This window comes from Lottia gigantea (assembly GCF_000327385.1).
Source record: "Lottia gigantea unplaced genomic scaffold LOTGIsca_8, whole genome shotgun sequence".
NCBI lineage: Eukaryota > Metazoa > Mollusca > Gastropoda > Lottiidae > Lottia > Lottia gigantea.
Genome location: NW_008710662.1, coordinates 4,468,585 through 4,490,890, shown reverse-complemented (window position 1 = coordinate 4,490,890; position 22,306 = coordinate 4,468,585). Strand labels below are relative to the sequence as shown.

The 22,306-nt window shown below is 33.6% G+C and overlaps 5 protein-coding genes across 5 annotated transcripts in view; 4 read left to right on the top strand and 1 right to left on the bottom strand.

Moving 5' to 3' along the window:
- Positions 1-825: 825 nt before the first annotated feature.
- Positions 826-4,649, top strand: LOTGIDRAFT_155581 (hypothetical protein; the record flags this gene model as incomplete). The annotated part of the gene is made up of 4 exons (XM_009067117.1): positions 826-1,075; positions 2,151-2,212; positions 2,674-2,799; positions 3,519-4,649. The coding sequence occupies 4 exons, from the start codon at positions 826-828 to the stop codon at positions 4,647-4,649; spliced, it is 1,569 nt and encodes a 522-aa protein (XP_009065365.1).
- A 943-nt stretch (positions 4,650-5,592) lies between these two features.
- On the top strand, positions 5,593-9,435 carry LOTGIDRAFT_155580 (hypothetical protein; the record flags this gene model as incomplete). The annotated part of the gene is made up of 4 exons (XM_009067116.1): positions 5,593-5,842; positions 6,438-6,499; positions 6,799-6,924; positions 8,305-9,435. The coding sequence occupies 4 exons, from the start codon at positions 5,593-5,595 to the stop codon at positions 9,433-9,435; spliced, it is 1,569 nt and encodes a 522-aa protein (XP_009065364.1).
- Positions 9,436-10,030: 595 nt separating this feature from the next.
- LOTGIDRAFT_155579 (hypothetical protein) lies at positions 10,031-13,340 on the top strand (the record flags this gene model as incomplete). The annotated part of the gene is made up of 4 exons (XM_009067115.1): positions 10,031-10,277; positions 10,714-10,775; positions 11,266-11,391; positions 12,210-13,340. 4 exons carry the CDS (start codon positions 10,031-10,033, stop codon positions 13,338-13,340), a joined length of 1,566 nt encoding a protein of 521 aa, XP_009065363.1.
- Positions 13,341-16,779: 3,439 nt separating this feature from the next.
- On the top strand, positions 16,780-21,132 carry LOTGIDRAFT_229698 (hypothetical protein; the record flags this gene model as incomplete). Its single annotated transcript, XM_009067114.1, has 10 exons — positions 16,780-16,940; positions 17,306-17,410; positions 17,651-17,784; positions 18,077-18,190; positions 18,239-18,894; positions 18,953-19,090; positions 19,408-19,548; positions 19,693-19,743; positions 20,111-20,312; positions 20,592-21,132. The coding sequence occupies 10 exons, from the start codon at positions 16,780-16,782 to the stop codon at positions 20,768-20,770; spliced, it is 1,881 nt and encodes a 626-aa protein (XP_009065362.1). The 3' UTR covers positions 20,771-21,132.
- A 384-nt stretch (positions 21,133-21,516) lies between these two features.
- LOTGIDRAFT_229697 (hypothetical protein) overlaps positions 21,517-22,306 on the bottom strand; it is a 2,940-nt gene continuing 2,150 nt past the window's right edge. The window contains exon 6 of the mRNA XM_009067113.1: positions 21,517-21,974. Coding sequence (XP_009065361.1) covers positions 21,535-21,974 — 440 coding nt within the window. The 3' untranslated portion in view covers positions 21,517-21,534. The remainder of the gene's footprint in view (positions 21,975-22,306) is intronic.

Genomic DNA, 22,306 nt, shown 5'->3' with positions numbered 1-22,306 from the left:
GATAAACTGTACGGAGCACATGGACAGAATCATAAAAAGTGCATTGAAGAGCTGATGGACAGAATGATAAACTGTACGATGAAGAGCAGATGGACAGATTGGTTAGAACATTGAAAAGTGCCTACGTAGAGTGATTGACCGAGTACCTATGAAGAATGATAAACTGTAAACATGAAGAGCTCGTGGATAAACAACACAAAAAACGTCAGGTTTTAAAGAACATACTATGTCTTCTATATCCTTATTTGAATTGTCTTTGTGACCTATATATATTAACAATATCTATACTTAAAACGACTTAATTCTACACAGGTTTAAAGATTACGACTATATCTCACAAAATAACCGGATCTTCTTTACTGACCTGAATTCAACTGACAAGGTAAGATATATTTATTTATATCTTGTCAAAAGCTACAAGTATGAAGACAGAAGTGAGACGAATTGCAATGCATAGTATAAGAGTAGGAAACAGTTTCGATCAAAATCCTACAATGATATACATTTTCTATTCATTAGAGGTTTGAAAGAATAGCATTTATTAGTTTGGTTTAAGGCATGAAATGATATTAGTGATTGAAAATGAAGTGTAAATTGATATTCAAGTGTAATACTCTGATTTTATGAACAATTGAAAAACTTATTAAGAATACAATATGTTTGATCAGAAATAAATTGCGGTGTTAGAAACATAATGAATGTTCACACATCTTACATTGACAGCGACAGACAGCCGTTTGATGACTTCCATCAAATAAATCATATCCGGGTTGATGAAACCAAAGTGAAAAACAGTTTGGATTGAGTTTGATGTCGATCTGCAGGATGAGTGGACTACGGAAACTGAAACTGTTTCAATGTCGAACGAATCATTTTTTATTACTAGCATTTATTGTATGGACATCAGTGTTCCTGATATTTTGGAGAGCTAGAGATGCGACAAGCAATGCTATGTTAGTTCACAAAAGATGCAAGGAATGTATGAATACAACAGGTGTATTGCGGGCTGCATCTAAGCATTCTACAGAATATCGAGGTCTGACACCCATCTACATAGTAGAGGAACATCATGAAGGTAATAAATTAAAACACTAGTTTGTATGTCCAACGTCCGATTGTATCGGACTGTAATCGCCAGGTTTTATCTTGTCGCAGCAACTGGAAGGTCCGCTATCTTCTCATTGTGTCAGCTGTACAAGACGAATGTTATGGTCAATCTAGTGTACTTCGGACCTGATTGCAGCCGAAAATGCACAAAATTACAAGTTATGGGGTTAGGTGGATTTGTTTGGAAGGCGGGGACGACATTATTTCTTAATCACCAAAAACCGAGGACCTTTCGACACCACTTTTTGTGAATACTTTTAATGAATTCAATTCCCATCAGAAGACTTGTACCGTAGTGCAGGGTAGTCCAACAGTGTCGCAAACGGTTGGTTGACTCTTGACACGGCCCGCAACTGTGAGTGTTCACAAGACACCAGCCGCTCATCAGGTCTTAAATCATGTGAAAGGTTTCACAATTCACAAATTCTCCACAGATCACGCTATATTAATTTAGATTTCATTTGTATTTTTATACGCCCACGTTGTAATGTGGTCGTATATTGTCGTAGCCCCTGTCTGTCCGTCCGTCGGTCTGTCAGTCCATCCGTCAAAATTTTGTTTGTAAACGCAATAGAAACTACAGTTTTTATCTGATTTTTGTGAAATTTGGTGTGAATACTTATAATGATGAGATTTTGGACAAGATCGAATTTGGCTATCTTTCTGAGTTAATATCCTTGACTTACGAAAACGCGTTAAAATTTTAGAGACTACAGATTTCATCCGATTTAAATGAAATTTGGTGTGATAATTTATAATGATGAAATCTTAGTCTTTGAATTTGACAATTTTTCGATCAATGGAATTTGAGTTATTGCCTTTGACTTAGTAAAAACGCACCAAAATGTGTTGGCTTGTCCAAAGCGATAGAAGTGACAGTTTATGTCAGAATTTTATAACATTTTGTGTGTTTGATTAAATCAACAATATCTTGCACAAAATTAATTAGATTTTTGGTATGATTTGACACAGATTAGTGATCGTCGTTTAATTGGGAAAGTGGGCGTATCTTGCTAGGCAACCACTTGTTCATTTTATTCCAGTGTTGCCATATTGGTTTGGATCAGCTCAGAAAGGTTTAATACCTAAAACAAATAATGTACTCGTAAGTCTTTGCAGTGCCACTATTTCTTTATTAAAAAATTAAACATTAAACATTTTTGTGTCGTTTGATACATTAAACTTATAGTTAAAGTATATTAAACATCTGCAACCAGCGTAATTATACAATTCAATAAAATAAATTTCTGAAAAGATTTAATAATTCTTAACACGCGTCATGTGATGTTAGTGCTGATACTCTTGGTTGCGCAACGCCGTATTCTTAGATTTTGGGGAAGAGTTTATCTATTGTATTGTTCCTTTAAGGGTCGTTATTTTGGAGGAAAAATGTGCTATTAGAATACATGTATAAACATACTAATAAGCAGTGGCTCAACTACCACAGGAGTTTGGACCTATTCCATGGCCCCCAGAATAAAATGCAGAAGAGCATATTAATTCTAAAAAGGGGCCCGAACCAACTAGTTGAGCCACTGATAATAAGAGATTAATTTGATATTGTAGTTACATATTGATGGACATATTGATGGTGCTCCGCCTCCTATCTTTGAAATTCTACCATTGTTTAGACAACCCGTATCTAGTGCAGAAGTTAAAGCCATGATGCAACAAAATGATGTGTTCATAGCAGTAAGTTTCGGCCGTTTTTCTACCCCCTTCACCAATTTTTATACATCCGTGAAAAAGTGATCGGCCGATTAAATACAGTCGTGTTAGACTTTTCTCCCCTCGACTGTATTTCGGTTCCGTAGTCATTGTAGAATATCTGTCCATTAACGTCTTGATGGAATCGTTAATGGTTCAGCTTTGTATATAGATACCAACAATTCTCAAAAACTAGGGCTCCGATCGGAGTATCTTCTATTGAGAATTAATTTACGTCTGGTCTTAGACGTGCAAATAATCCATACGTACATCATGTCCGACAAACAGGTAGGACCACATTTGTCGGGTTTTTGTCCTAATTTGATATTGTGCTATAATACCTCTGCTCCACAGCAATTGTTTTCCTGATTCGACAACTCACGCTCGCGGATGTTGAAACAGGATATACAGTTGATTAATAATGACACGATTGTAAATACGTGTTAACAAAAGTACAGCTTCGCCAGTCAAACACTTCAAAAAGGAATTAAAATTTTATCACCAGATACATACACCAGTAGTCTAGCATATCATTTAAATAGGCCTATATAAATTATAGCGTGTTCAATCTGGTAACCAACCGTATTGGGAACAAAATGTAGCAGTTTTCAATGTTCAGAATCGTTGCCTTTTTCCTTGGTAGATGAAAGATTTCATTTTATAAAGAAATAACGATATTTTATGATGTATCTTTCTTACTCCAGGGTGCTGCACAATCTGGTCTTATTTCAAGATTTATATGGGTATGGCCGCCATGGGATAAAAATTTAACAGCCATTAACAATGATCATATACAAGCAACGGTAGAAATGGGATTAGTTAAAGGTTTACCACAAGGTCATGCATATCCAGTCTGTTTTTGTTTGATAGCTTCAGAACCGTCAACAGCTTCGACATTGTCCTTAATGAATAAATGTATACATATAACAGAAAACGTTCGTGAGCTGGATTGGTCAGAGTCGGAAATCCCTAAATCAAAATGCGATATAAAGAGGACTTTAAGCGTAGAAGTTGTGAATGAAAATAAAGCATTAGAACTGTCTAAGAGTGATAACTGGTTGACAGAAAATGATAACATTATTTTAGATATTGATGAAGATTATTATGGTTGCGAGCCTGCCATACAACCACTATACGATGTAGGAATTACTGACAAAAAAAGTGACTCGATGACTTATTTAGTCGGTAAGATATTCTGTCCCGTTGACATTAACCAAGAACGACAATTTGATACTATATTTTATGATTTGATTCAGCAGATTAAAACAATTAAGTCGTACTCACAACGTCGGAATCTGGAAATTTCTAAAGAGAATGAAAGCAAAGCATTATTTACTGCTCTGAAGGATAAAGTGAAGAGTAATAACCTAGAGCAATATTTATGTAAGGATAAATCGTTAGGTAGAGCAATCATTGTATTAATTAAATATCTATTCTCTGCTACACAATTTCAACTTTCTGCTATCTCTAAAGTTGGTTTATGTTTGAGTGTTTCTTCCAAAACTTTCCAGTTCAACCCAGCAGATGGAATGAGATTATGTGATGGATTCAATAGACCGAATAGAACCATGGTTTTCTTCCATACACCCGATTTACCAGAAATTAACTTAAGAACTGCTAATCTGGAGGGTATTTTAAGAAGTACACCAACACCAGCTATCGTGACAATCTGTCGTTCTGTCAGAGATGGTTATTCACCATTAAAATACTTTGAGAAAATAGAATCTGATATTTTAAAAACATTAAAAAATACTTATAATATCAATCATGATTCTATACATTATGATGATGGATTGCTAGGGGGTAAAGCAGGGTTGCCCTCGAGACATTTATGATTTATTATGATAATAAAAAAGATTTTAAAATTTAATAAGTAAAATATTTAAACCAATATATTTCTTATCCATTTCAAGCATCAAAGAATCCTGGGAGGACAAATTTGCATAATGAGTGTAAATACAAAGTTCAAACTTTTCAAATTAGTTATGTAGATTTTTTCACAAATAAACATCTACTGGTTATTTTGCTTAGCGACTTAATTTCAGAATAAATCAAAATAAACATCTTTCTACTAAAATGTAGACCTAAAGCGTAATTGATAACTCTCGTCTGATATTAACATTATACCTCTCGGGTCAAAATTGACAAAAGTTATCTCGGGGTTTGAATTAGCCTAGTTTAGTTAAAGCTTCACAGGTTGGGGTTAATATAAAATATAATTGACAGCCTGCCATTCGAAAAAACCACCAGAGATGTCAAATTGAAATTTGAACTGCATTTGCACACCGATCTTAAGATACAATGCTCTGAATTTCAAGTTCCCTACCTTGCTTAGTCTTCATGATAAGGCTTTCAGAGACCTAGTCTTTTCATAAAGTAATTTCGTGAGATTTAGGCCTACTTCAAAGTTGATTTTCTCGAAAATTTTTTCTATTTTCCTGTTTTCAGTTGAAATAAACGCACATTATGTTCAACCTTTTGTGATAGAAAATATTTACCTCTCGGGTCAAAATTTGCGAAGTTATGACCATTTTCATCTGGGAATAGGTCTAAATCAGAATGGTTCAGTCTAGCTTCAAGACAAAGACCAAGGTAGTATTTCAAAATGTGTCTTATGTAAAACTAAAAAGCTAGTTAGCGAGAAGTAGAGATTATATATGGCCGCAGCCGGCTCCCATACGACAAATATAACAGCTGTTTTATGACTCCTATCAAATAAATTTTATCTGAAACCAAAGTAAAAAACAGTTCGGATGTAGTTTGATGTCGATCTGCAGGATGAGTGGACTACGGAAACTGAAACTGTTTCAATGTCGAATGAAACATTTTTTATTACTAACATTTATTGTATGGACATCAGTGTTCCTGATATTTTGGACAGTCAGAGATGCCACAAGCAATGCTATGTTAGTTCACAAAAGTTGTAAGGAATGTATGAATACAACAGGTGTATTGCGGGCTGCATCTAAGCATTCTACGGAACATCGAGGTCTGACACCCATCTACATAGTAGAAGAACATCATGAAGGTAATAAATTAAAACATTAGTTTTTTATGTCTAACGACTGACTTTATCGGACTGTAAACGCCTTTGGATATATTTTGTCGCAGCACCTGGAAGAGTATGCTATCTGTTGTACAAGAAAACTGCATTCATTTTAATTTATCGTGTAGGTCGGTCTACATGATCGTGGGAGCTAATGCGGGCCACATTATTCGCTAAGAATATAAATTAGATCTGTACGATTAGTCAGTCTAGTGTACTTCGGACGTGATTCTAGCCGAAAATGCAAAAAATTCCAGGTAGGTAGAAGGCGGGAACGACATTATTTCTTAATCACCAAAAACCGGGGGAGTTCTGAAACCATTTTTCGTGAATACTTCCAATGAATTTAATTCCCGCCAGCAGACTTATACCGTAGTGCAGGGTAGTCAACCGTGTTGCATTGGGTCGGTTGACGCAACTGACTTTCTTGAAACGGACCGCAACAACTGCGAGTGCTCACAAGACACCAGCGGACCATAAGGTCTTAACTCATGTGAAAGGTTTCACAATTTATAATTTCTCTACAGATCACACTGTTATAGTTTAGATTTCATTTCTATTTTTCATTTTATTCCAGTGTTGCCATATTGGTTTGGATCAGCTCAGAAAGGTTTAATACCTAAAACAAATAATGTACTCGTAAGTCTTTGCAGTGCCACTATTTCTTTATTGAAAAATTAAACATTAAACATTCCTGGGTTGTTTGATACATTAAACATTATTATAGCTAAAGTATACCAGGGTACTTATACAATTCAATAAAATAAATTTCTGAAAAGCTGAAAAAATTCTTATTATGCGTGATGTGATGTTAGTGCTGACATTTATTTCAATAAATTTCACTCTGGTTGCGCAACGTCTTTTTCTTAGTTTTGAGGAATTTAAAGATGATCATCTTGTTGAGCCAATGAAAATAAGGCATTAATTTGATATTGTAGTTACATATTGATGGACATATTGATGGTGCCCCGCCTCCTATCTTTGAAATTCTACCATTGTTTAGACAACCCGTATCTAGTGCAGAAGTTAGCGCCATGATGCAAAAAAATGATGTGTTTATAGCAGTAAGTTTTGGAATTATTTTCTACCCTCTCCACCAATTTATATACACCCGTGAAAAAGTGCTCGGTCACTTAAATATAGTCGGGGGTAGACTTGATAGACTCTTTAATGGTTCAGCTTTGTATAGATACCAAAAGTTTGCCAAATTAGCCTTTCGTCATGATGAAAATTCTCAAAAATCAGCGATCCAAAAATGGATCGGAGTACCAACTATTAAGAGTGAATTTATTACTGGTCTTAAACGTGACAATTATCCATCCGTACATCTTGTCCGACAAACTGTTTATTATTTTTGTCGGGTTTTTGTCTTAATTTAATACTGTGCTACGATACCTCTGCTCCACAGCAATTATTTTCATGATTCAACAACTCACACTTGGTGATATTGATATACCGTTAATAACGACACTATTGTAAATAAATGTAATGCTGTTAACAAAAGTAAAGTTTTTCTAGGCAAACACTTCAATGAATTAAAGTATAACCACCAGATACATGTATTAGCAGCATGCTATTTAAATATAGTGTTCAATCTGCTAACCGACCGTGTGGGAATAAAATGTAGCAGTTTTCAATGCTCAGAATCGTTGCCTTTTAACTTGGTTACTGCAAAGTTTCGTTTTACAGAAATGACGAATGCTCAAATAGGGCGTGTTTTTGAATTTCGAATTTGAAATTTTATTTTTGACTTTATAAAAGACACTTTTGAGTTTGTAAAAATACTTTTAAATTTGTAAAAGTACTTATGAATTTATAAAATACTTTGGAATTTAAAAACATACTTTTGACTTTCTAAAAATACTTTCGGCTTTGAAAAATTATTGTGTTAATTCTTATGCATGATAATATTTCGAGTTTGACACAATTGCTCGAACGTACAACCCCACACACACACACACCCCTATCAGAGTGCTAAGAATTAGCCTATATAATAGCCTTAAGCAAAGACAGACAGCCGTTAATGTTTCAAAGAGTGAATGGTTAAAATTAATCAGCAAGGGCACTGAAATAAGCAAATAGACAATCGGAGTATTTTTAAGAGCAACTCAAATCTTTCATATGAGTAATAGCCACAAGTCTCGGGATATTTATTGTGGACTAGTAATCTCCTCACTGGGGTACAATTTAATTTCTCATTAGTCGAAGTGACGGTACCAAGACATGGGGGAAACATATTTTCAGCATCATCAGCGTAATGTGGTCACAGACATATTGAATTTCAAATTTGAAAGTTTTTTTTTTTTTCAAATTCAAAAATATATTTTCAAATTCAAAAATATTTTTTCAAATTTGAAATTCAAAAATTCAAAAACATGTCGTATATGAGCTTCCGTAATGTGTGATCATATTGTATATTTTATGATGTATCTTTCTAACTCCAGGGTGCTGCACAATCTGGTCTTATTTCAAGATTTATATGGGTATGGCCGCCATGGGATAGAAATTTAACAGCCATTAACAATGATCATATACAAGCAACGGTAGAAATGGGATTAGTTAAAGGTTTACCACAAGGTCATGCATATCCAGTCTGTTTTTGTTTGATAGCTTCAGAACCGTCAACAGCTTCGACATTGTCCTTAATGAATAAATGTTTACATTTAACAGTAGACGATTCTGAACTGTATTTGTCTGAGTCAGAAATCCCAAAATCAAAATGTGATATTAAGAGGACTTTAAGCGTAGAAGTTGTGAATGAAAATAAAGCATTAGAACTGTCTAAAAGTGGTAACTGGTTGAAAGAAAATGATAACATTATTTTAGATATTGATGAAGATTATTATGGTTGCGAGCCTGCCATACAACCACTATACGATGTAGGAATTACTTATAAAGAAAGTGACACAATGACTGATCTAATCGGTAAGATATTCTGTCCCGTTGACATTAACCAAGAACGACAATTTGATACTATATTTTATGATTTGATTCAGCAGATTAAAACAATTAAGTCGTACTCACAACGTCGGAATCTGAAAGTTTCTAAAGAAAATGAAAGCAAAGTATTATTTACTGCTCTGAAGGATAAAGTGAAGAGTAATAACCTAGAGCAATATTTATGTAAGGATAAATCGTTAGATAGAGCAATCATTGTATTAATTAAATATCTATTCTCTGCTACACAATCTCAACTTTCTGCTATCTCTAAAGTTGGTTTATGCTTAAGCATCTCTTCCAAAACGTTTGAGTTCAACCCAGCAGATGGAATGAGATTATGTGATGGATTCAATAGACCGAATAGAACCATGGTTGTCTTCCATACGCCCGATTTACCAGAAATTAACATAAGAACTGCTAATCTGGAGGGTATTTTAAGAAGTACACCAACACCAGCTATCGTGACAATCTGTCGTTCTGTCAGAGATGGTTATTCACCATTAAAATACTTTGAGAAAATAGAATCTGATATTTTAAAAACATTAAAAAATACTTATAATATCAATCATGATTCTATACATTATGATGATGGATTGCTAGGGGGTAAAGCAGGCTTGCCCTCGAGACATTTATGATTTATTATGATAATAAAAAACATTTTCAAATTGAATAAGTTATAATTGTCAATCTGCCATTCAAAAATTGAACTGCATTTGCACACCGATCTTCAGAAGCAATTCTCTGAATTTCAAGTTCCCTACTTTGCTTAGTCCTCATGATAAGGCTTTCAGTGACCAAGTCTTTTCATAAAGTAATTTCGTGAGATTTTCTCTCGAAAGCCGGGTAATAGACCTACTTCAAAGTTGAAAATTTTCCTGTTTTCGGTTGAAATAGACGCACAGTATGTTCAAATTCTTTCGATAGAAAATATTTACCTCTCGGGTAAATTTGCGAATTTATGACCATTTTCATCTGGGAATAGGTCTAAATCAGAATGGTTCAGTCTAGCTTCAAGACAAAGACCAAGGTAGTATTTCAAAAAGTGTTATAATTTGTAAAATTCAAAATTGCTCGTGATCGAGAAGTAGAGATTAGATATGGCCGCAGCCGGCTCCCATACAACATATATAACAGCTGTTTTATGACTCCTATCAAATAAATCATATCTCATGAGTTAACGAAACCAAAGTGAAAAACAGCTTGGATGTAGTTTTGATGTCGATTTGCAGGATGAGTGGACTACGGAAATTGAAAATCTTTTTTTTTCGAATGAAACATTTTTTATTACTAGCATTTATTGTATGGACATCAGTGTTCCTGATATTTTGGAGAGCTAGAGATGCGACAAGCAATGCTATACTTCACAAAAGATGCAAGGAATGTATGAATACAACAGGTGTTTTGAGGGCTGCATCTAAGCATTCTACAGAATATCGAGGTCTGACACCCATCTACATAGTAGAGGAACATCATGAAGGTAATAAATTAAAACATTAGTTTTGTATGCCACATTATTCGCTAAGAATATAGAGTAGATTAGTACGATTAGTCAGTCTAGTGTACTTCGGACGTGATGCAAGCAGAAAATGCACCAATTTCAAGTTATGTCGATGAGTTAGACATGTTAAGATGGCGGGAACGACATTATTTCTTAATCACCATAAACCGAGGACGTTCTGAAACCATACTTCCAATGAATTTAATTCCCGCCAACAGACTTGTACCGTAGTGCAGGGTAGTCCAACGTGTTGCATTGGGTTGGTTGACGCAATTTGCTTGAAACGGGCCACAACATTTGCGAGTGCACACAAGACACCAGCCGATCATTAGGTCTTAAATCATGTGAAAGGTTTCACAATTCAGAATTTCTCTACAGATCACACTGTCTTAGTTTAGATTTCATTTTATTTCAGTGTTGCCATATTGGTTTGGAGCAGTTCAGAAAGGTTTAATACCTAAAACAAATAATGTACTCGTAAGTCTTTGCTGTGCAACTATTTCTTTATTGAAAAATTAAACATTAAACATTCCTGGGTTGTTTGATACATTAAACATTATTATAGCTTCAGTATATTAAACATCTGCAACCAGCGTAATTATACGATTCAATAAAATAAATTTCTGAAAAGCTGAAAAAATTCTTATTATGCGTGATGTGATGTTAGTGCTGACATTTATTTCAACAAATTTCACTCTGGTTGCGCAACGTCTTCTCCTCAGTTTTGGGTAATTTAAAGATCGTCATTTTTTGGAGAAAGGGTGCTATTCATGTACACGTATATCAAAACGAATATAATAAGAAACGCCCAAACTCCCTCCCCCTCCCCCTCCCCCTCCCTTCCCTCTCGGAACAATATATTAATTCTTAAAAAATTCCGTTGGAGGTGCCCCATCAAACTTATTTCCACGGGCCCACACTCATCTAGTTGAACCAATGAAATTAAGGCATTAATTTGATATTGTAGTTACATATTGATGGACATATTGATGGTGCTCCGCCTCCTATCTTTGAAATTCTACCATTGTTTAGACAACCCGTATCTAGTGCAGACGTTAGCGCCATGATGCAAGAAAATGATGTGTTTATAGCAGTAAGTTTTGGAACGTTTTTCTACCCTCTCCACCAATGTATATACACCTGCGAAAAAGTGCTCGGTCACTTAAATATAGTCGGGGGTAGACTTGATAGACTCTTTAATGGTTCAGCTTTGTATAGATACCAAAAGTTTGCCAAATTAGCCTTTCGTCATGATGAAAATTCTCAAAAATCAGCGATCCAAAAATGGATCGGAGTACCAACTATTAAGAGTGAATTTATTACTGGTCTTAAACGTGACAATTATCCATCCGTACATCTTGTCCGACAAACTGTTTATTATTTTTGTCGGGTTTTTGTCTTAATTTAATACTGTGCTACGATACCTCTGCTCCACAGCAATTATTTTCATGATTCAACAACTCATACTCACTGATGTTGATATACCGTTAAAAACGATACTATTGTAAATAAATGTAATGCTGTTAAATAAAGTTTCTCTAGGCATACACTTTCACATTGAATTAAAATATAACAACCGGATACATATACAAGCAGCATGCTATTTAAATATAGAGTGTTCAATCTGGTAACCGACCGTATCGGGTACAAAATGTAGCAGTTTTCAATGTTCAGAATCGTTGCCTTTTTCCTTGGTAAATGAGGTTACTGCATAGTTTCGTTTTACAGAAATGACGAATGCTCAAATAGGGGAAACAGCATCATCAGCGTAATGTGGTCACAGACATCAAATTTCAAATTCAAAAGTATTTTTTCAAATTCGAAATTCAAAAATTCAAAAACATGTCGTATTTGAGCATCCGTAATGTGTGATCATATTGTATATTTTATGATGTATCTTTCTAACTCCAGGGTGCTGCACAATCTGGTCTTATTTCAAGATTTATATGGGTATGGCCGCCATGGGATAAAAATTTAACAGCCATTAACAATGATCATATACAAGCAACGGTAGAAATGGGATTAGTTAAAGGTTTACCACAAGGTCATGCATATCCAGTCTGTTTTTGTATGATAGCTTCAGAACCGTCAACAGCTTCGACATTGTCCTTAATGAATAAATGTATACATTTAACAGTAGACGATGCTGAACTGGATCAGCCTGAGTCAGAAATCCCTAAATCAAAATGCGATATAAAGAGGACTTTAAGCGTAGAAGTTGTGAATGAAAATAAAGCATTAGAACTGTCTAAAAGTGATAACTGGTTGACAGAAAATGATAACATTATTTTAGATATTGATGAAGAATATTATGGTTGCGAGCCTGCCATACAACCACTATACGATGTAGGAATTACTTATAAAGAAAGTGACACAATGACTGATCTAATCGGTAAGATATTCTGTCCCGTTGACATTAACCAAGAACGACAATTTGATACTATATTTTATGATTTGATTCAGCAGATTAAAACAATTAAGTCGTACTCACAACGTCGGAATCTGGAAATTTCTAAAGAGAATGAAAGCAAACTATTATTTACTGCTCTGAAGGATAAAGTGAAGAGTAATAACCTAGAGCAATATTTATGTAAGGATAAATCGTTAGATAGAGCAATCATTGTATTAATTAAATATCTATTCTCTGCTACACAATCTCAACTTTCTGCTATCTCTAAAGTTGGTTTATGCTTAAGCATCTCTTCCAAAACGTTTGAGTTCAACCCAGCAGATGGAATGAGATTATGTGATGGATTCAATAGACCGAATAGAACCATGGTTGTCTTCCATACGCCCGATTTACCAGAAATTAACATAAGAACTGCTAATCTGGAGGGTATTTTAAGAAGTACACCAACACCAGCTATCGTGACAATCTGTCGTTCTGTCAGAGATGGTTATTCACCATTAAAATACTTTGAGAAAATAGAATCTGATATTTTAAAAACATTAAAAAATACTTATAATATCAATCATGATTCTATACATTATGATGATGGATTGCTAGGGGGTAAAGCAGGGTTGGCCTCGAGACATTTATGATTTATTATGATAATAAACAATTTTTTAAATTGAATAAGTAAAACTATTTATAGTAATATAGTTTTTATCCATTTTAATACGCCCACATTAAATGGGCGGCGTATATTGCCGAAAAAATCGTTAAAGAATGAGTCATTGCCGTTGTTCTTGAAAACGCGTTCAATTTTTAGCTCGTAAACACTCTCGATGGCACAATTCTTTACGAATTTTGACGAAAATTTGTGTGAGTGTTCGTTATCACCCAAGGATGAACCCTATCGAAAATCAGAAGAATCGAAAAATATTTAGTATAAGTTATTACCCTTGTTCCTGAAAACGGGTTCAATTTTTAGCTCGTAAACACTCTACAAGTCACAATTCTTGACGGATTTCGACGAAACTTTGTGTGAGTGTTCGCAACCGCCCAAGGACGAATCCTATATAAAATCAGAAAAATCGAAAAATATTTAGAATGAGTTATTACCCCTGTTCTTGAGAACGCGTTCAATTTTTATCTCAATCTCAATCAAGAAGGCACAACTCTTGACAGATTTTGACGAAACTTGGTGAAGTTGTTTATTTTCACCCATAGATGAACCCTATCGAAAATAAAAAAAATCCAAAAATGTTTCATAGGAGTTGATGACCTCGTTCTTGAAAACGCTTTCAAATTTTACCTCTTAAACACTAAAAGGTATGATTCTTGTTGGATTTTGACAAAACTTGGTTTTATTATTCAGTACCGCGCTGAAGGTTGAAAATTTGCCTTCTAGAGTTTTGACGAGCTAAAATTGAACACGTTTTCAAGAACAGAGACAATAAGTCATACTCAATATTATTCAGTATCAACCTCAAGAGTTTAAAAGAAGTGTATGACTGAAGGTTGATTATTTCATACTGGTGATTGTTACTATGTATTACCAAATAATTCTATATTCAAAATTAAAGATGCCAGTGGGCGTATATTACCTTGCCTGGCAAGCTATAATCTTCAAAGAATCCTGGCGAGGACAAATTTGCATAATGCGTGCAAACACAGTTCAAACTTTTGTATAACATATCATGTATAGTAAGCATAGTTACGTAGATATTTCCACAAATAAACATCTACTGGTTATTTTTCTTACCGACATAATTTCAGAATAAATCAAAATAAACATCTTTCTACTAAAATGTAAACCTAAGTTATGGCCTTTTCATCTCGAGGTTTGAATTAGCCTAGTTTAGTTAAGCATCACAGGTTGGGGTTAATATAAAATATAATTGACAGCTTACCATTCAAAAACCATAAGACTGGATTTGCACACCGATCTTAAAATGCAGTGCACTGAAGTTCCCTACCTTGCATAATCTGAATGATAAAGCTTTTAGTGACCAAGCCTTTTCATACAGATTGGGAGATTGGGGCTTGTTCGGCTATGGGGCAAGTCCGACATTCGTTGATAACTCGCGTCTAAAATAAGTTACTACCCCACCAACACCTGACGGTAGATTGCCGGAACCAGATCGCCCGTTTTCACCAAACAATTATTCATTAGCCTTGATTGAATGACCAAAAATTGAATTTTTACCCGATAAGCTAAGTGAAATACACTTTGCTGTCATATACAACATCACACAATAATCGCTTTGTATATGTATGAAGTTTGGAAAAACAATGCCCCTTAGAATCGTATTTCATTTGACTGACTCCGGCGTCAGTTGATATCACGTGATTTGTGAAAGAAGGCCAGATGAGGCAAGTCCGATTATTTTGACAGGAGCTAGTTCGGCCAGCAATCTGACCATTTGAAAGGCTAGCCTATCTAAAGAATTTTGAGTCTATAAATGATGTCAACAATCTTCCAGAAGTCTTGGTTTAGGCATTCGAATGTGAAGAACTCCTCGCAAACGTGGTCGTGGTTGGAAAATTACGGCATGATCGTTTACATCTTCCATAACTTCGACTCTGACGATGAATAAAATTGAAAATATAGACCTACTGCTACTGTTGTATGATTGAGTCGAATTTATCCTGTGTTAATCTGATTCGATTTGGTCTAAAAACAATTTATCCTGCATCAAATCAAATTTGATTATGGTAATCAGCGCATTTATTGTAGCAGCGAATCAGATCGATATAGGTTAATCGAGTAAATCAACCTTGGAGCGTCGTAGCTCTATTACTTCCGCTTTAGTCAAAAATCAGATTTGATTTGTGACGTCATTCTGATTAGGGTAATCGAATCAGATTTAAGTGCGTAAAAATTCCTTAAGAGTTTGAATATTTTAACTTTTGATACAGCCTAATTTCCGTTGATTGGCGATCTTGCCGCAGGAAGTGTTCAAACTTACCCCTAAACGGGGTAGATTCGGTCATTGTGACTTTTTGACTTCCACGATGAATTCTTCTTAGACCACGTAAAATAAGTACAAACAAAGCCCTACATAATGATTTTTTTTTTTTAAACATTAAAATATACTTATAATATCAAGCATAATATTACATATTATATAGGGTTTTGCGTGGTACAAATAGTAGGCCTAGATGACGTTTTGAGAGCGACATCAATTAGGTCTTTCTTTCAGACATGTTTCCAGAGAGGTGAATACAAAAACTTAAGATAAATATTTAACTTATCATAAGTTTTTGTATTCACAGAGAATTTTCCGAAAATTGGCTGAACTTGCCCCAGTCTCGTGGGATTTCTCTTTCGAAAGCCGGGTAATAGGCCTACCTAAAGTCGATTTTCTCGAAGAAAATTTGAGATTTTCTGTTTTCGGTTGAATTAGACGCATAGTAGGTCTATGTTAAACTTTTTTTGATAGAAAATATTTAGGCCTACTTCTCTGGTCAAAATTTGCGAATTTATGATCATTTCCATCTGGGAATAGGTCTAAATCCGATTGCTTGTCAGGAAGTCATTCGAAAAGTATCAAAGATGTAAAGTTAAAAATTGGGTTATGCATTTGCACTCCGATCTGCAGTTGCAATCTTCCATTTATTCAAGTTTTTACTTAACAATAACATATTACAGCAGTTTATTAAGTGACCAAACGTTTCAAGAAAGCAAATTTCGTGAGGTTTTTCTCTCGAAAGCCAGGTAGGTAATAGGTCTTAATTGGCCAAGAATTTCATCTTGGGGTCTGTCTTAATTAGACTTGTTAAATAGTCTATCTTCACAAGTAGATATTTTGACAGGCTGGCTGCCAATTGAAAAATTGATAGTTGTCTGAAGCTTAAAAAAACCCATATAAGAGTTGCCTCTCCGATTTTGCTACTTTCACTTTGTTTTGGTTTTTTTTATTTCTTCATTCAATGATTCATGTCATTTAGGCTAATATAAAACTGACTATATATCATGTATTATACTGTTAATTGGTCTGCAAATAAACAGATCTAGGTAATAGATTTCACATTGTCAGAAAATATGTAGACCTTAACTTATAGTCAAAATTGCATGAAATACTGAAAAAGAGGATGGTGTTAAGAATGTTAAAGTCACTTGAAACATGGTTTATGAAATATTTATCAATCAAAAGAATAATTATCTCAGTAATTTCACTCACTATTTTATATAATGAGTTCATAGTTTACTGGATTCATAGCTCAAGTTGGCCAACATTTCCAAAAGTACAAAGGTATGTTTATTTATTAACCTACTATTACTATATTGATGGTTTACATTTTACACTAGCTAGAGTCAGAGAGTTATATAGGCTTACCTACTGTACATTATATTATGTTTTGTACATAAATCTATGTGTATAACATTGGTTGACCCATCCTGAAGAATATCCCTCTTACCTGTTCATGAGGAAAATGGGACATGAGGGCCTACCTATCTGAATGAATTTCAATTCTTCAGACAAAGTATGCAGGCAATCAAAAGCGTTTTAGGTAGGTCTATGCAAGACATAATATGATCTATCCATACTGGTTTATTGAGGATAAAAATTTAATAGGCCTACAACCCATAATTACAAGATTTATTTTGAATTAACAGGGATAAAGAATTAGTGGTATTATTAGTAGCTGATCCACAGATACAAGGTGAAGATGAAGATATTGGTTTTCCTCTAGATACATTAGCTAGATGGGATGCTGATAGGTAGGCAAAGTCAAGTCATTTTGTAGCAGACTAGTGTCTGACACACTGTGTGTTTGGCCTAGTGGTAACATATGAAAGCTGGCTTTAATCTTCATGATTGAATGTAATACTTATGTACTATGGATGGGTTATTTTCTCACTCTTGACCTTGGTCAGTAGTCTACTAATGTAAAAAATAATTCTGCAACACCCAAAATTTGATGAGTTGATGTTATTGTTGTTATGCTTTTATCATTATAGGTATTTATATAAAACATTTGAGTTAGCCTATAGTTATTGTACTCCTGATGTAGTCATCTTCCTAGGAGATCTAATGGATGGTGGTAGTCAAGCAGATCATGATGAATATGAACGTTACTTTCAACGATTTCATAGTATATTTTCTTCTGCAAAAAAGTCTAAGGTACCAAATATTCTTTAATAACTTAAATATTTAATGATAGAGTTAAAAGCACCCTTATTCTTCAGTTACAAACGTAAGATTTTACATTAACTTCAATATCATAGTTATATTACAAGTACTTCCATTATGACATATTCTGTGATTACATATATGTGGTGATATATCTAAGTTTGAGACATGTTTATCTAGGTGATCTACATACTAAGTGATACTGATATATGTTGTGACATATCTACCAATGAGACATGTGTTTGTTATTCTAGGTGATCTATATACTGGTGATAATGTTATAGGTGGTGATATATTTATCATTGAGACATGTCGACATGTGTTTATTATTCTAGGTGATCTAGATACTGGTGAAAATGATATAGGTGGTGATATATCTATCATTGAGGCATGTTGACATGTGTTTATTATTCTAGGTGATCTAGATACTGGTGATAATGTTATAGGTGGTGATATATTTATCATTGATACATGTCGACATGTGTTTATTATTCTACATGATCTAGATACTGGTGATAATGTTATAGGTGGTGATATATCTATCATTGAGACATGTCGACATGTGTTTATTATTCTAGGTGATCTAGATACTGGTGATGATATAGGTGGTGATATATCTATCATTGAGACATGTCGACATGTGTTTATTATTCTAGGTGATCTAGATACTGGTGATGATATAGGTGGTGATATATCTATCATTGAGACATGTCGACATGTGTTTATTATTCTAGGTGATCTAGATACTGGTGATAATATAGGTGGTGATATATCTATCATTGAGACATGTCGACATGTGTTTATTATTCTAGGTGATCTAGATACTGGTGATGATATAGGTGGTGATATATCTATCATTGAGACATGTCGACATGTGTTTATTATTCTAGGTGATCTAGATACTGGTGATGATATAGGTGGTGATATATCTATCATTGAGACATGTCGACATGTGTTTATTATTCTAGGTGATCTGGATACTGGTGATAATGTTATAGGTGGTGATATATTTATCATTGAGACATGTCGACATGTGTTTATTATTCTAGGTGATCTAGATACTGGTGATAATGTTATAGGTGGTGATATATCTATCATTGAGGCATGTTGACATGTGTATATTATTCTAGGTGGTCTATATTCCGGGTGACAATGATATAGGTGGCGAAGGAAGAGATTTTAGAACCAGATTGAAAGAAGCGCGCTATGAAAGTTATTTTGAAAATATTGATGGTGTTGTTAAAACTGACTTGGTGGATTTTTTAAAGGTTTGATATTTAATTGTATTTCTATTGCATTGATAGTAGATAGATTGATAGTAGATAGATTGATAGATCTATTACAATATGTCCAAGGTGGTAAAATAGAAAATGTAATAAACTATTACTGTATCTGATCATATAAAAATACATTTAAGTTTAGTTGGTTTTCAAATGCGCCTGTGAAGCCTATACTGTCTGGTCTTTTCATATCCATTGGTTTGCACTTTCACAATAGCTTGTAAGGCAGAACCTCTTTAATATAAAGAAGTGTCGTAATATAAGCTTATGGACCATTATGTTGATATCTATTTTCATTATTTCAGTTAGATGTTCAATTTCATTTTAATATACCACCTGGTACTGATGAATTGTTGAAAGATTTCCGTACTAAAATGACTTCATCATTTCGAGTCATATTAACCCATGAAACTATGTTACCTAAAATGAAGGAATATATCTATCCAGTAAGTAAAAACAGAAATAGAGTATATCTAATAATGGAAAGACTATCTGAATAAGTAATTTAAAAAAAACAAATAAAAAAATTGAATTCAATTTGAGCTCCATTTTCAGCACTAAACTTCCTCAATAATTTGATCTTTTTGTAGATTTTAAAAGAAATTCAACCACAATTGATAATATCTGGACATTGGCATAGGGTAAGAGTTTTCAACTTTTTATTTTCAAACCATACAACATATAAATACCAGTATGACTGAATTCGATTGAATTGGACATAAAGTTTAAAGTCTCAAACTTGGTCAACAAGTGTATAATATATTCAACAGTTGTAGCCTACTGACCAGGTGCCATGACTGAAGAATAGAATCTCTATATAACACGCTATATCCATTAAACTAAATAATTATTGAAAAACGCCTCTAAGCATGTTTCATAATTACTCAGTTTAATGAATTATTACTTAGTTTTATGCATTTATTGGATTATAGAGGGATTCTTTGTATATTTATGACATCATTTGACATACTGTTTTGTACATTAATGTTCTAACTTTGTTGTTTGTAGGCAATGCATTATTTATGTGATAGTTGTATCAATGATAACAGTGATAGTGGACATTGGCCAGTACATGTGAGGTATTTAACACATATCACAGACTATATATACCTAGATCTAAGTAATCCACAAGGCATACAGGAGATAATGGTACCAACTTGTAGTTATAGGATGACTGATGCTGATATAGGTTATGGTGTAGCTATCATGAGTAAGTATACAAAAAATTTCAAGTAAAGGATTAGCTATGTGGAGTCTCGGAAAGGGATTCAAAATTGACAAGTCATAGAGTGTTTCCTTGCTATCACACCAAACATAGAAATTACTTTGGTAAAGCTCAAATTCAAGTGTTTGTACTCAAGAGTTTTAAGATGAAGAATGACCTCTAGGAAAATTTTGCAAAGTTTTCAGATTATTTAAAATGTTAAATACTGATGGATATATAAAGATGAACAATATTTAATTATAATGAATATATATCATTTTTCAGATGAAGATAATAGCGTAAAATATACAGTATTATGGTTACCACTTCGTTATACATATCTTATGTTATACATTATAATATTTATATCTCTTATTACCTTTTATATATTAACCAAAACATGTCTTCCCACACTGATACAAATATTATATACCTTAATTAGACCTAGTTCTAAGCAGATTTGATAGCTCTGAAAATTACAGATCCAGATCCAGTGGTAGATCTTTGTGAAGAAACTTTATAACATTTTGATAAATTCATATTTTTCATAAAACTTTTTGAAAGTACTCAAAAGCCAAGTCAATAGTTGAAATTTAAGCCTTACCAAGATTATGATGCAGTTTTGTTTTAATTTTTTTTTCAAAATGTCAACATTGAAGCAAAAATGTATGTAAATCTTGTCATTTTATAGTTTTTTTGTATTGTTTATATATTTATATTGTATTTTATAAAAGGTCAACTATGCTTTGTTTACATTCCATTTATATCATTATCATTTTAAATCACCACACATAGCCATTTTAAATCATTAAATTAAAAGAATGTGCATATTGTTTTTTTTTTCTAGTTTTCTCTAAGTTCTAGATAATATTTTATTCCAGTGCATAAAAGATTGCATTTATGATTGATAATTGGTGAAGAGTTCAGATTTTGGGAGTCCAAAGGCATCAATTATAAGGCTTAAAAACAATCCAAACCAACTAATAAATTACTTGATATACCCTTTACTTTCCTCATAAACAAGGAAACTTATAAGGATTATAAGGAAACATATTGTTTACCACTGCCTATTCATAATTTAAAGAGCCGAATTCAGAACAATATGCAAACAACATTTTGAAAAAACAGACATGGAGAACTAAAAAAGACTAGCACCTCCTAGCACCTGTAAAAATCCAGTAATTCCACATGTATTGAATTAGAAGCAACAAACAATGTATAAAGTTCTTTATTTGTATCTGTTATACCATCCTTTTTTACCACCCAATAAACTGTCATCATAATGTACCAGATTATGATCAAGTACATGGTATTTTTGATTTAATATTTGCATTATATCTGTTTCTATTTTCCCTGCTAAATGTCTAGGTGTATATCCATCTCGAACAGATCGTGTCACTGTAATAAATTTGGGTAAAACTGTTGCTGATAATAATGTTAATAATTTCTCAGTTCTTTTTTCAATCTCCTGTATTGAAGGAGTATGGAATAATACTAGAGTACTATTTGGATCATTATAACTGACACAAAATCTCATACTGGGCTCAAAATGCAATGTATTAGGTGATCTTGTCAAACATAACCCAATAGTCTGTGTAATGTTTAATTGTAAATCTGTTAATTTCAGAAGATGTCTCATTAATGCTTCAAGAAAAACAGGAGCTTCATCTGAACACAAGAAGTTATTGAGTTGTTGTAAGAGGGTTGGTATCATTTGAAATAGCATAGATTGAATAGTGACAAACTTCATACACTTTCCTTTATAACCAGGATCACATTTACCAATATCTTTATTTAGTTGTAGTATTTTTTGAATGAAAAAATGGAAAAAGTGATCAAGGGTATATTCATCATCAACATCAGAACCACAAAAAACACTGTTTATAATAGTTTCTATATGCCCAACAATTTTAGGATCTATGTTGGTTCGATATAGTTCACTAACAACACTTTCACAACCATAATAATCTTCATCTATATCTAATATAATAACTTCATCG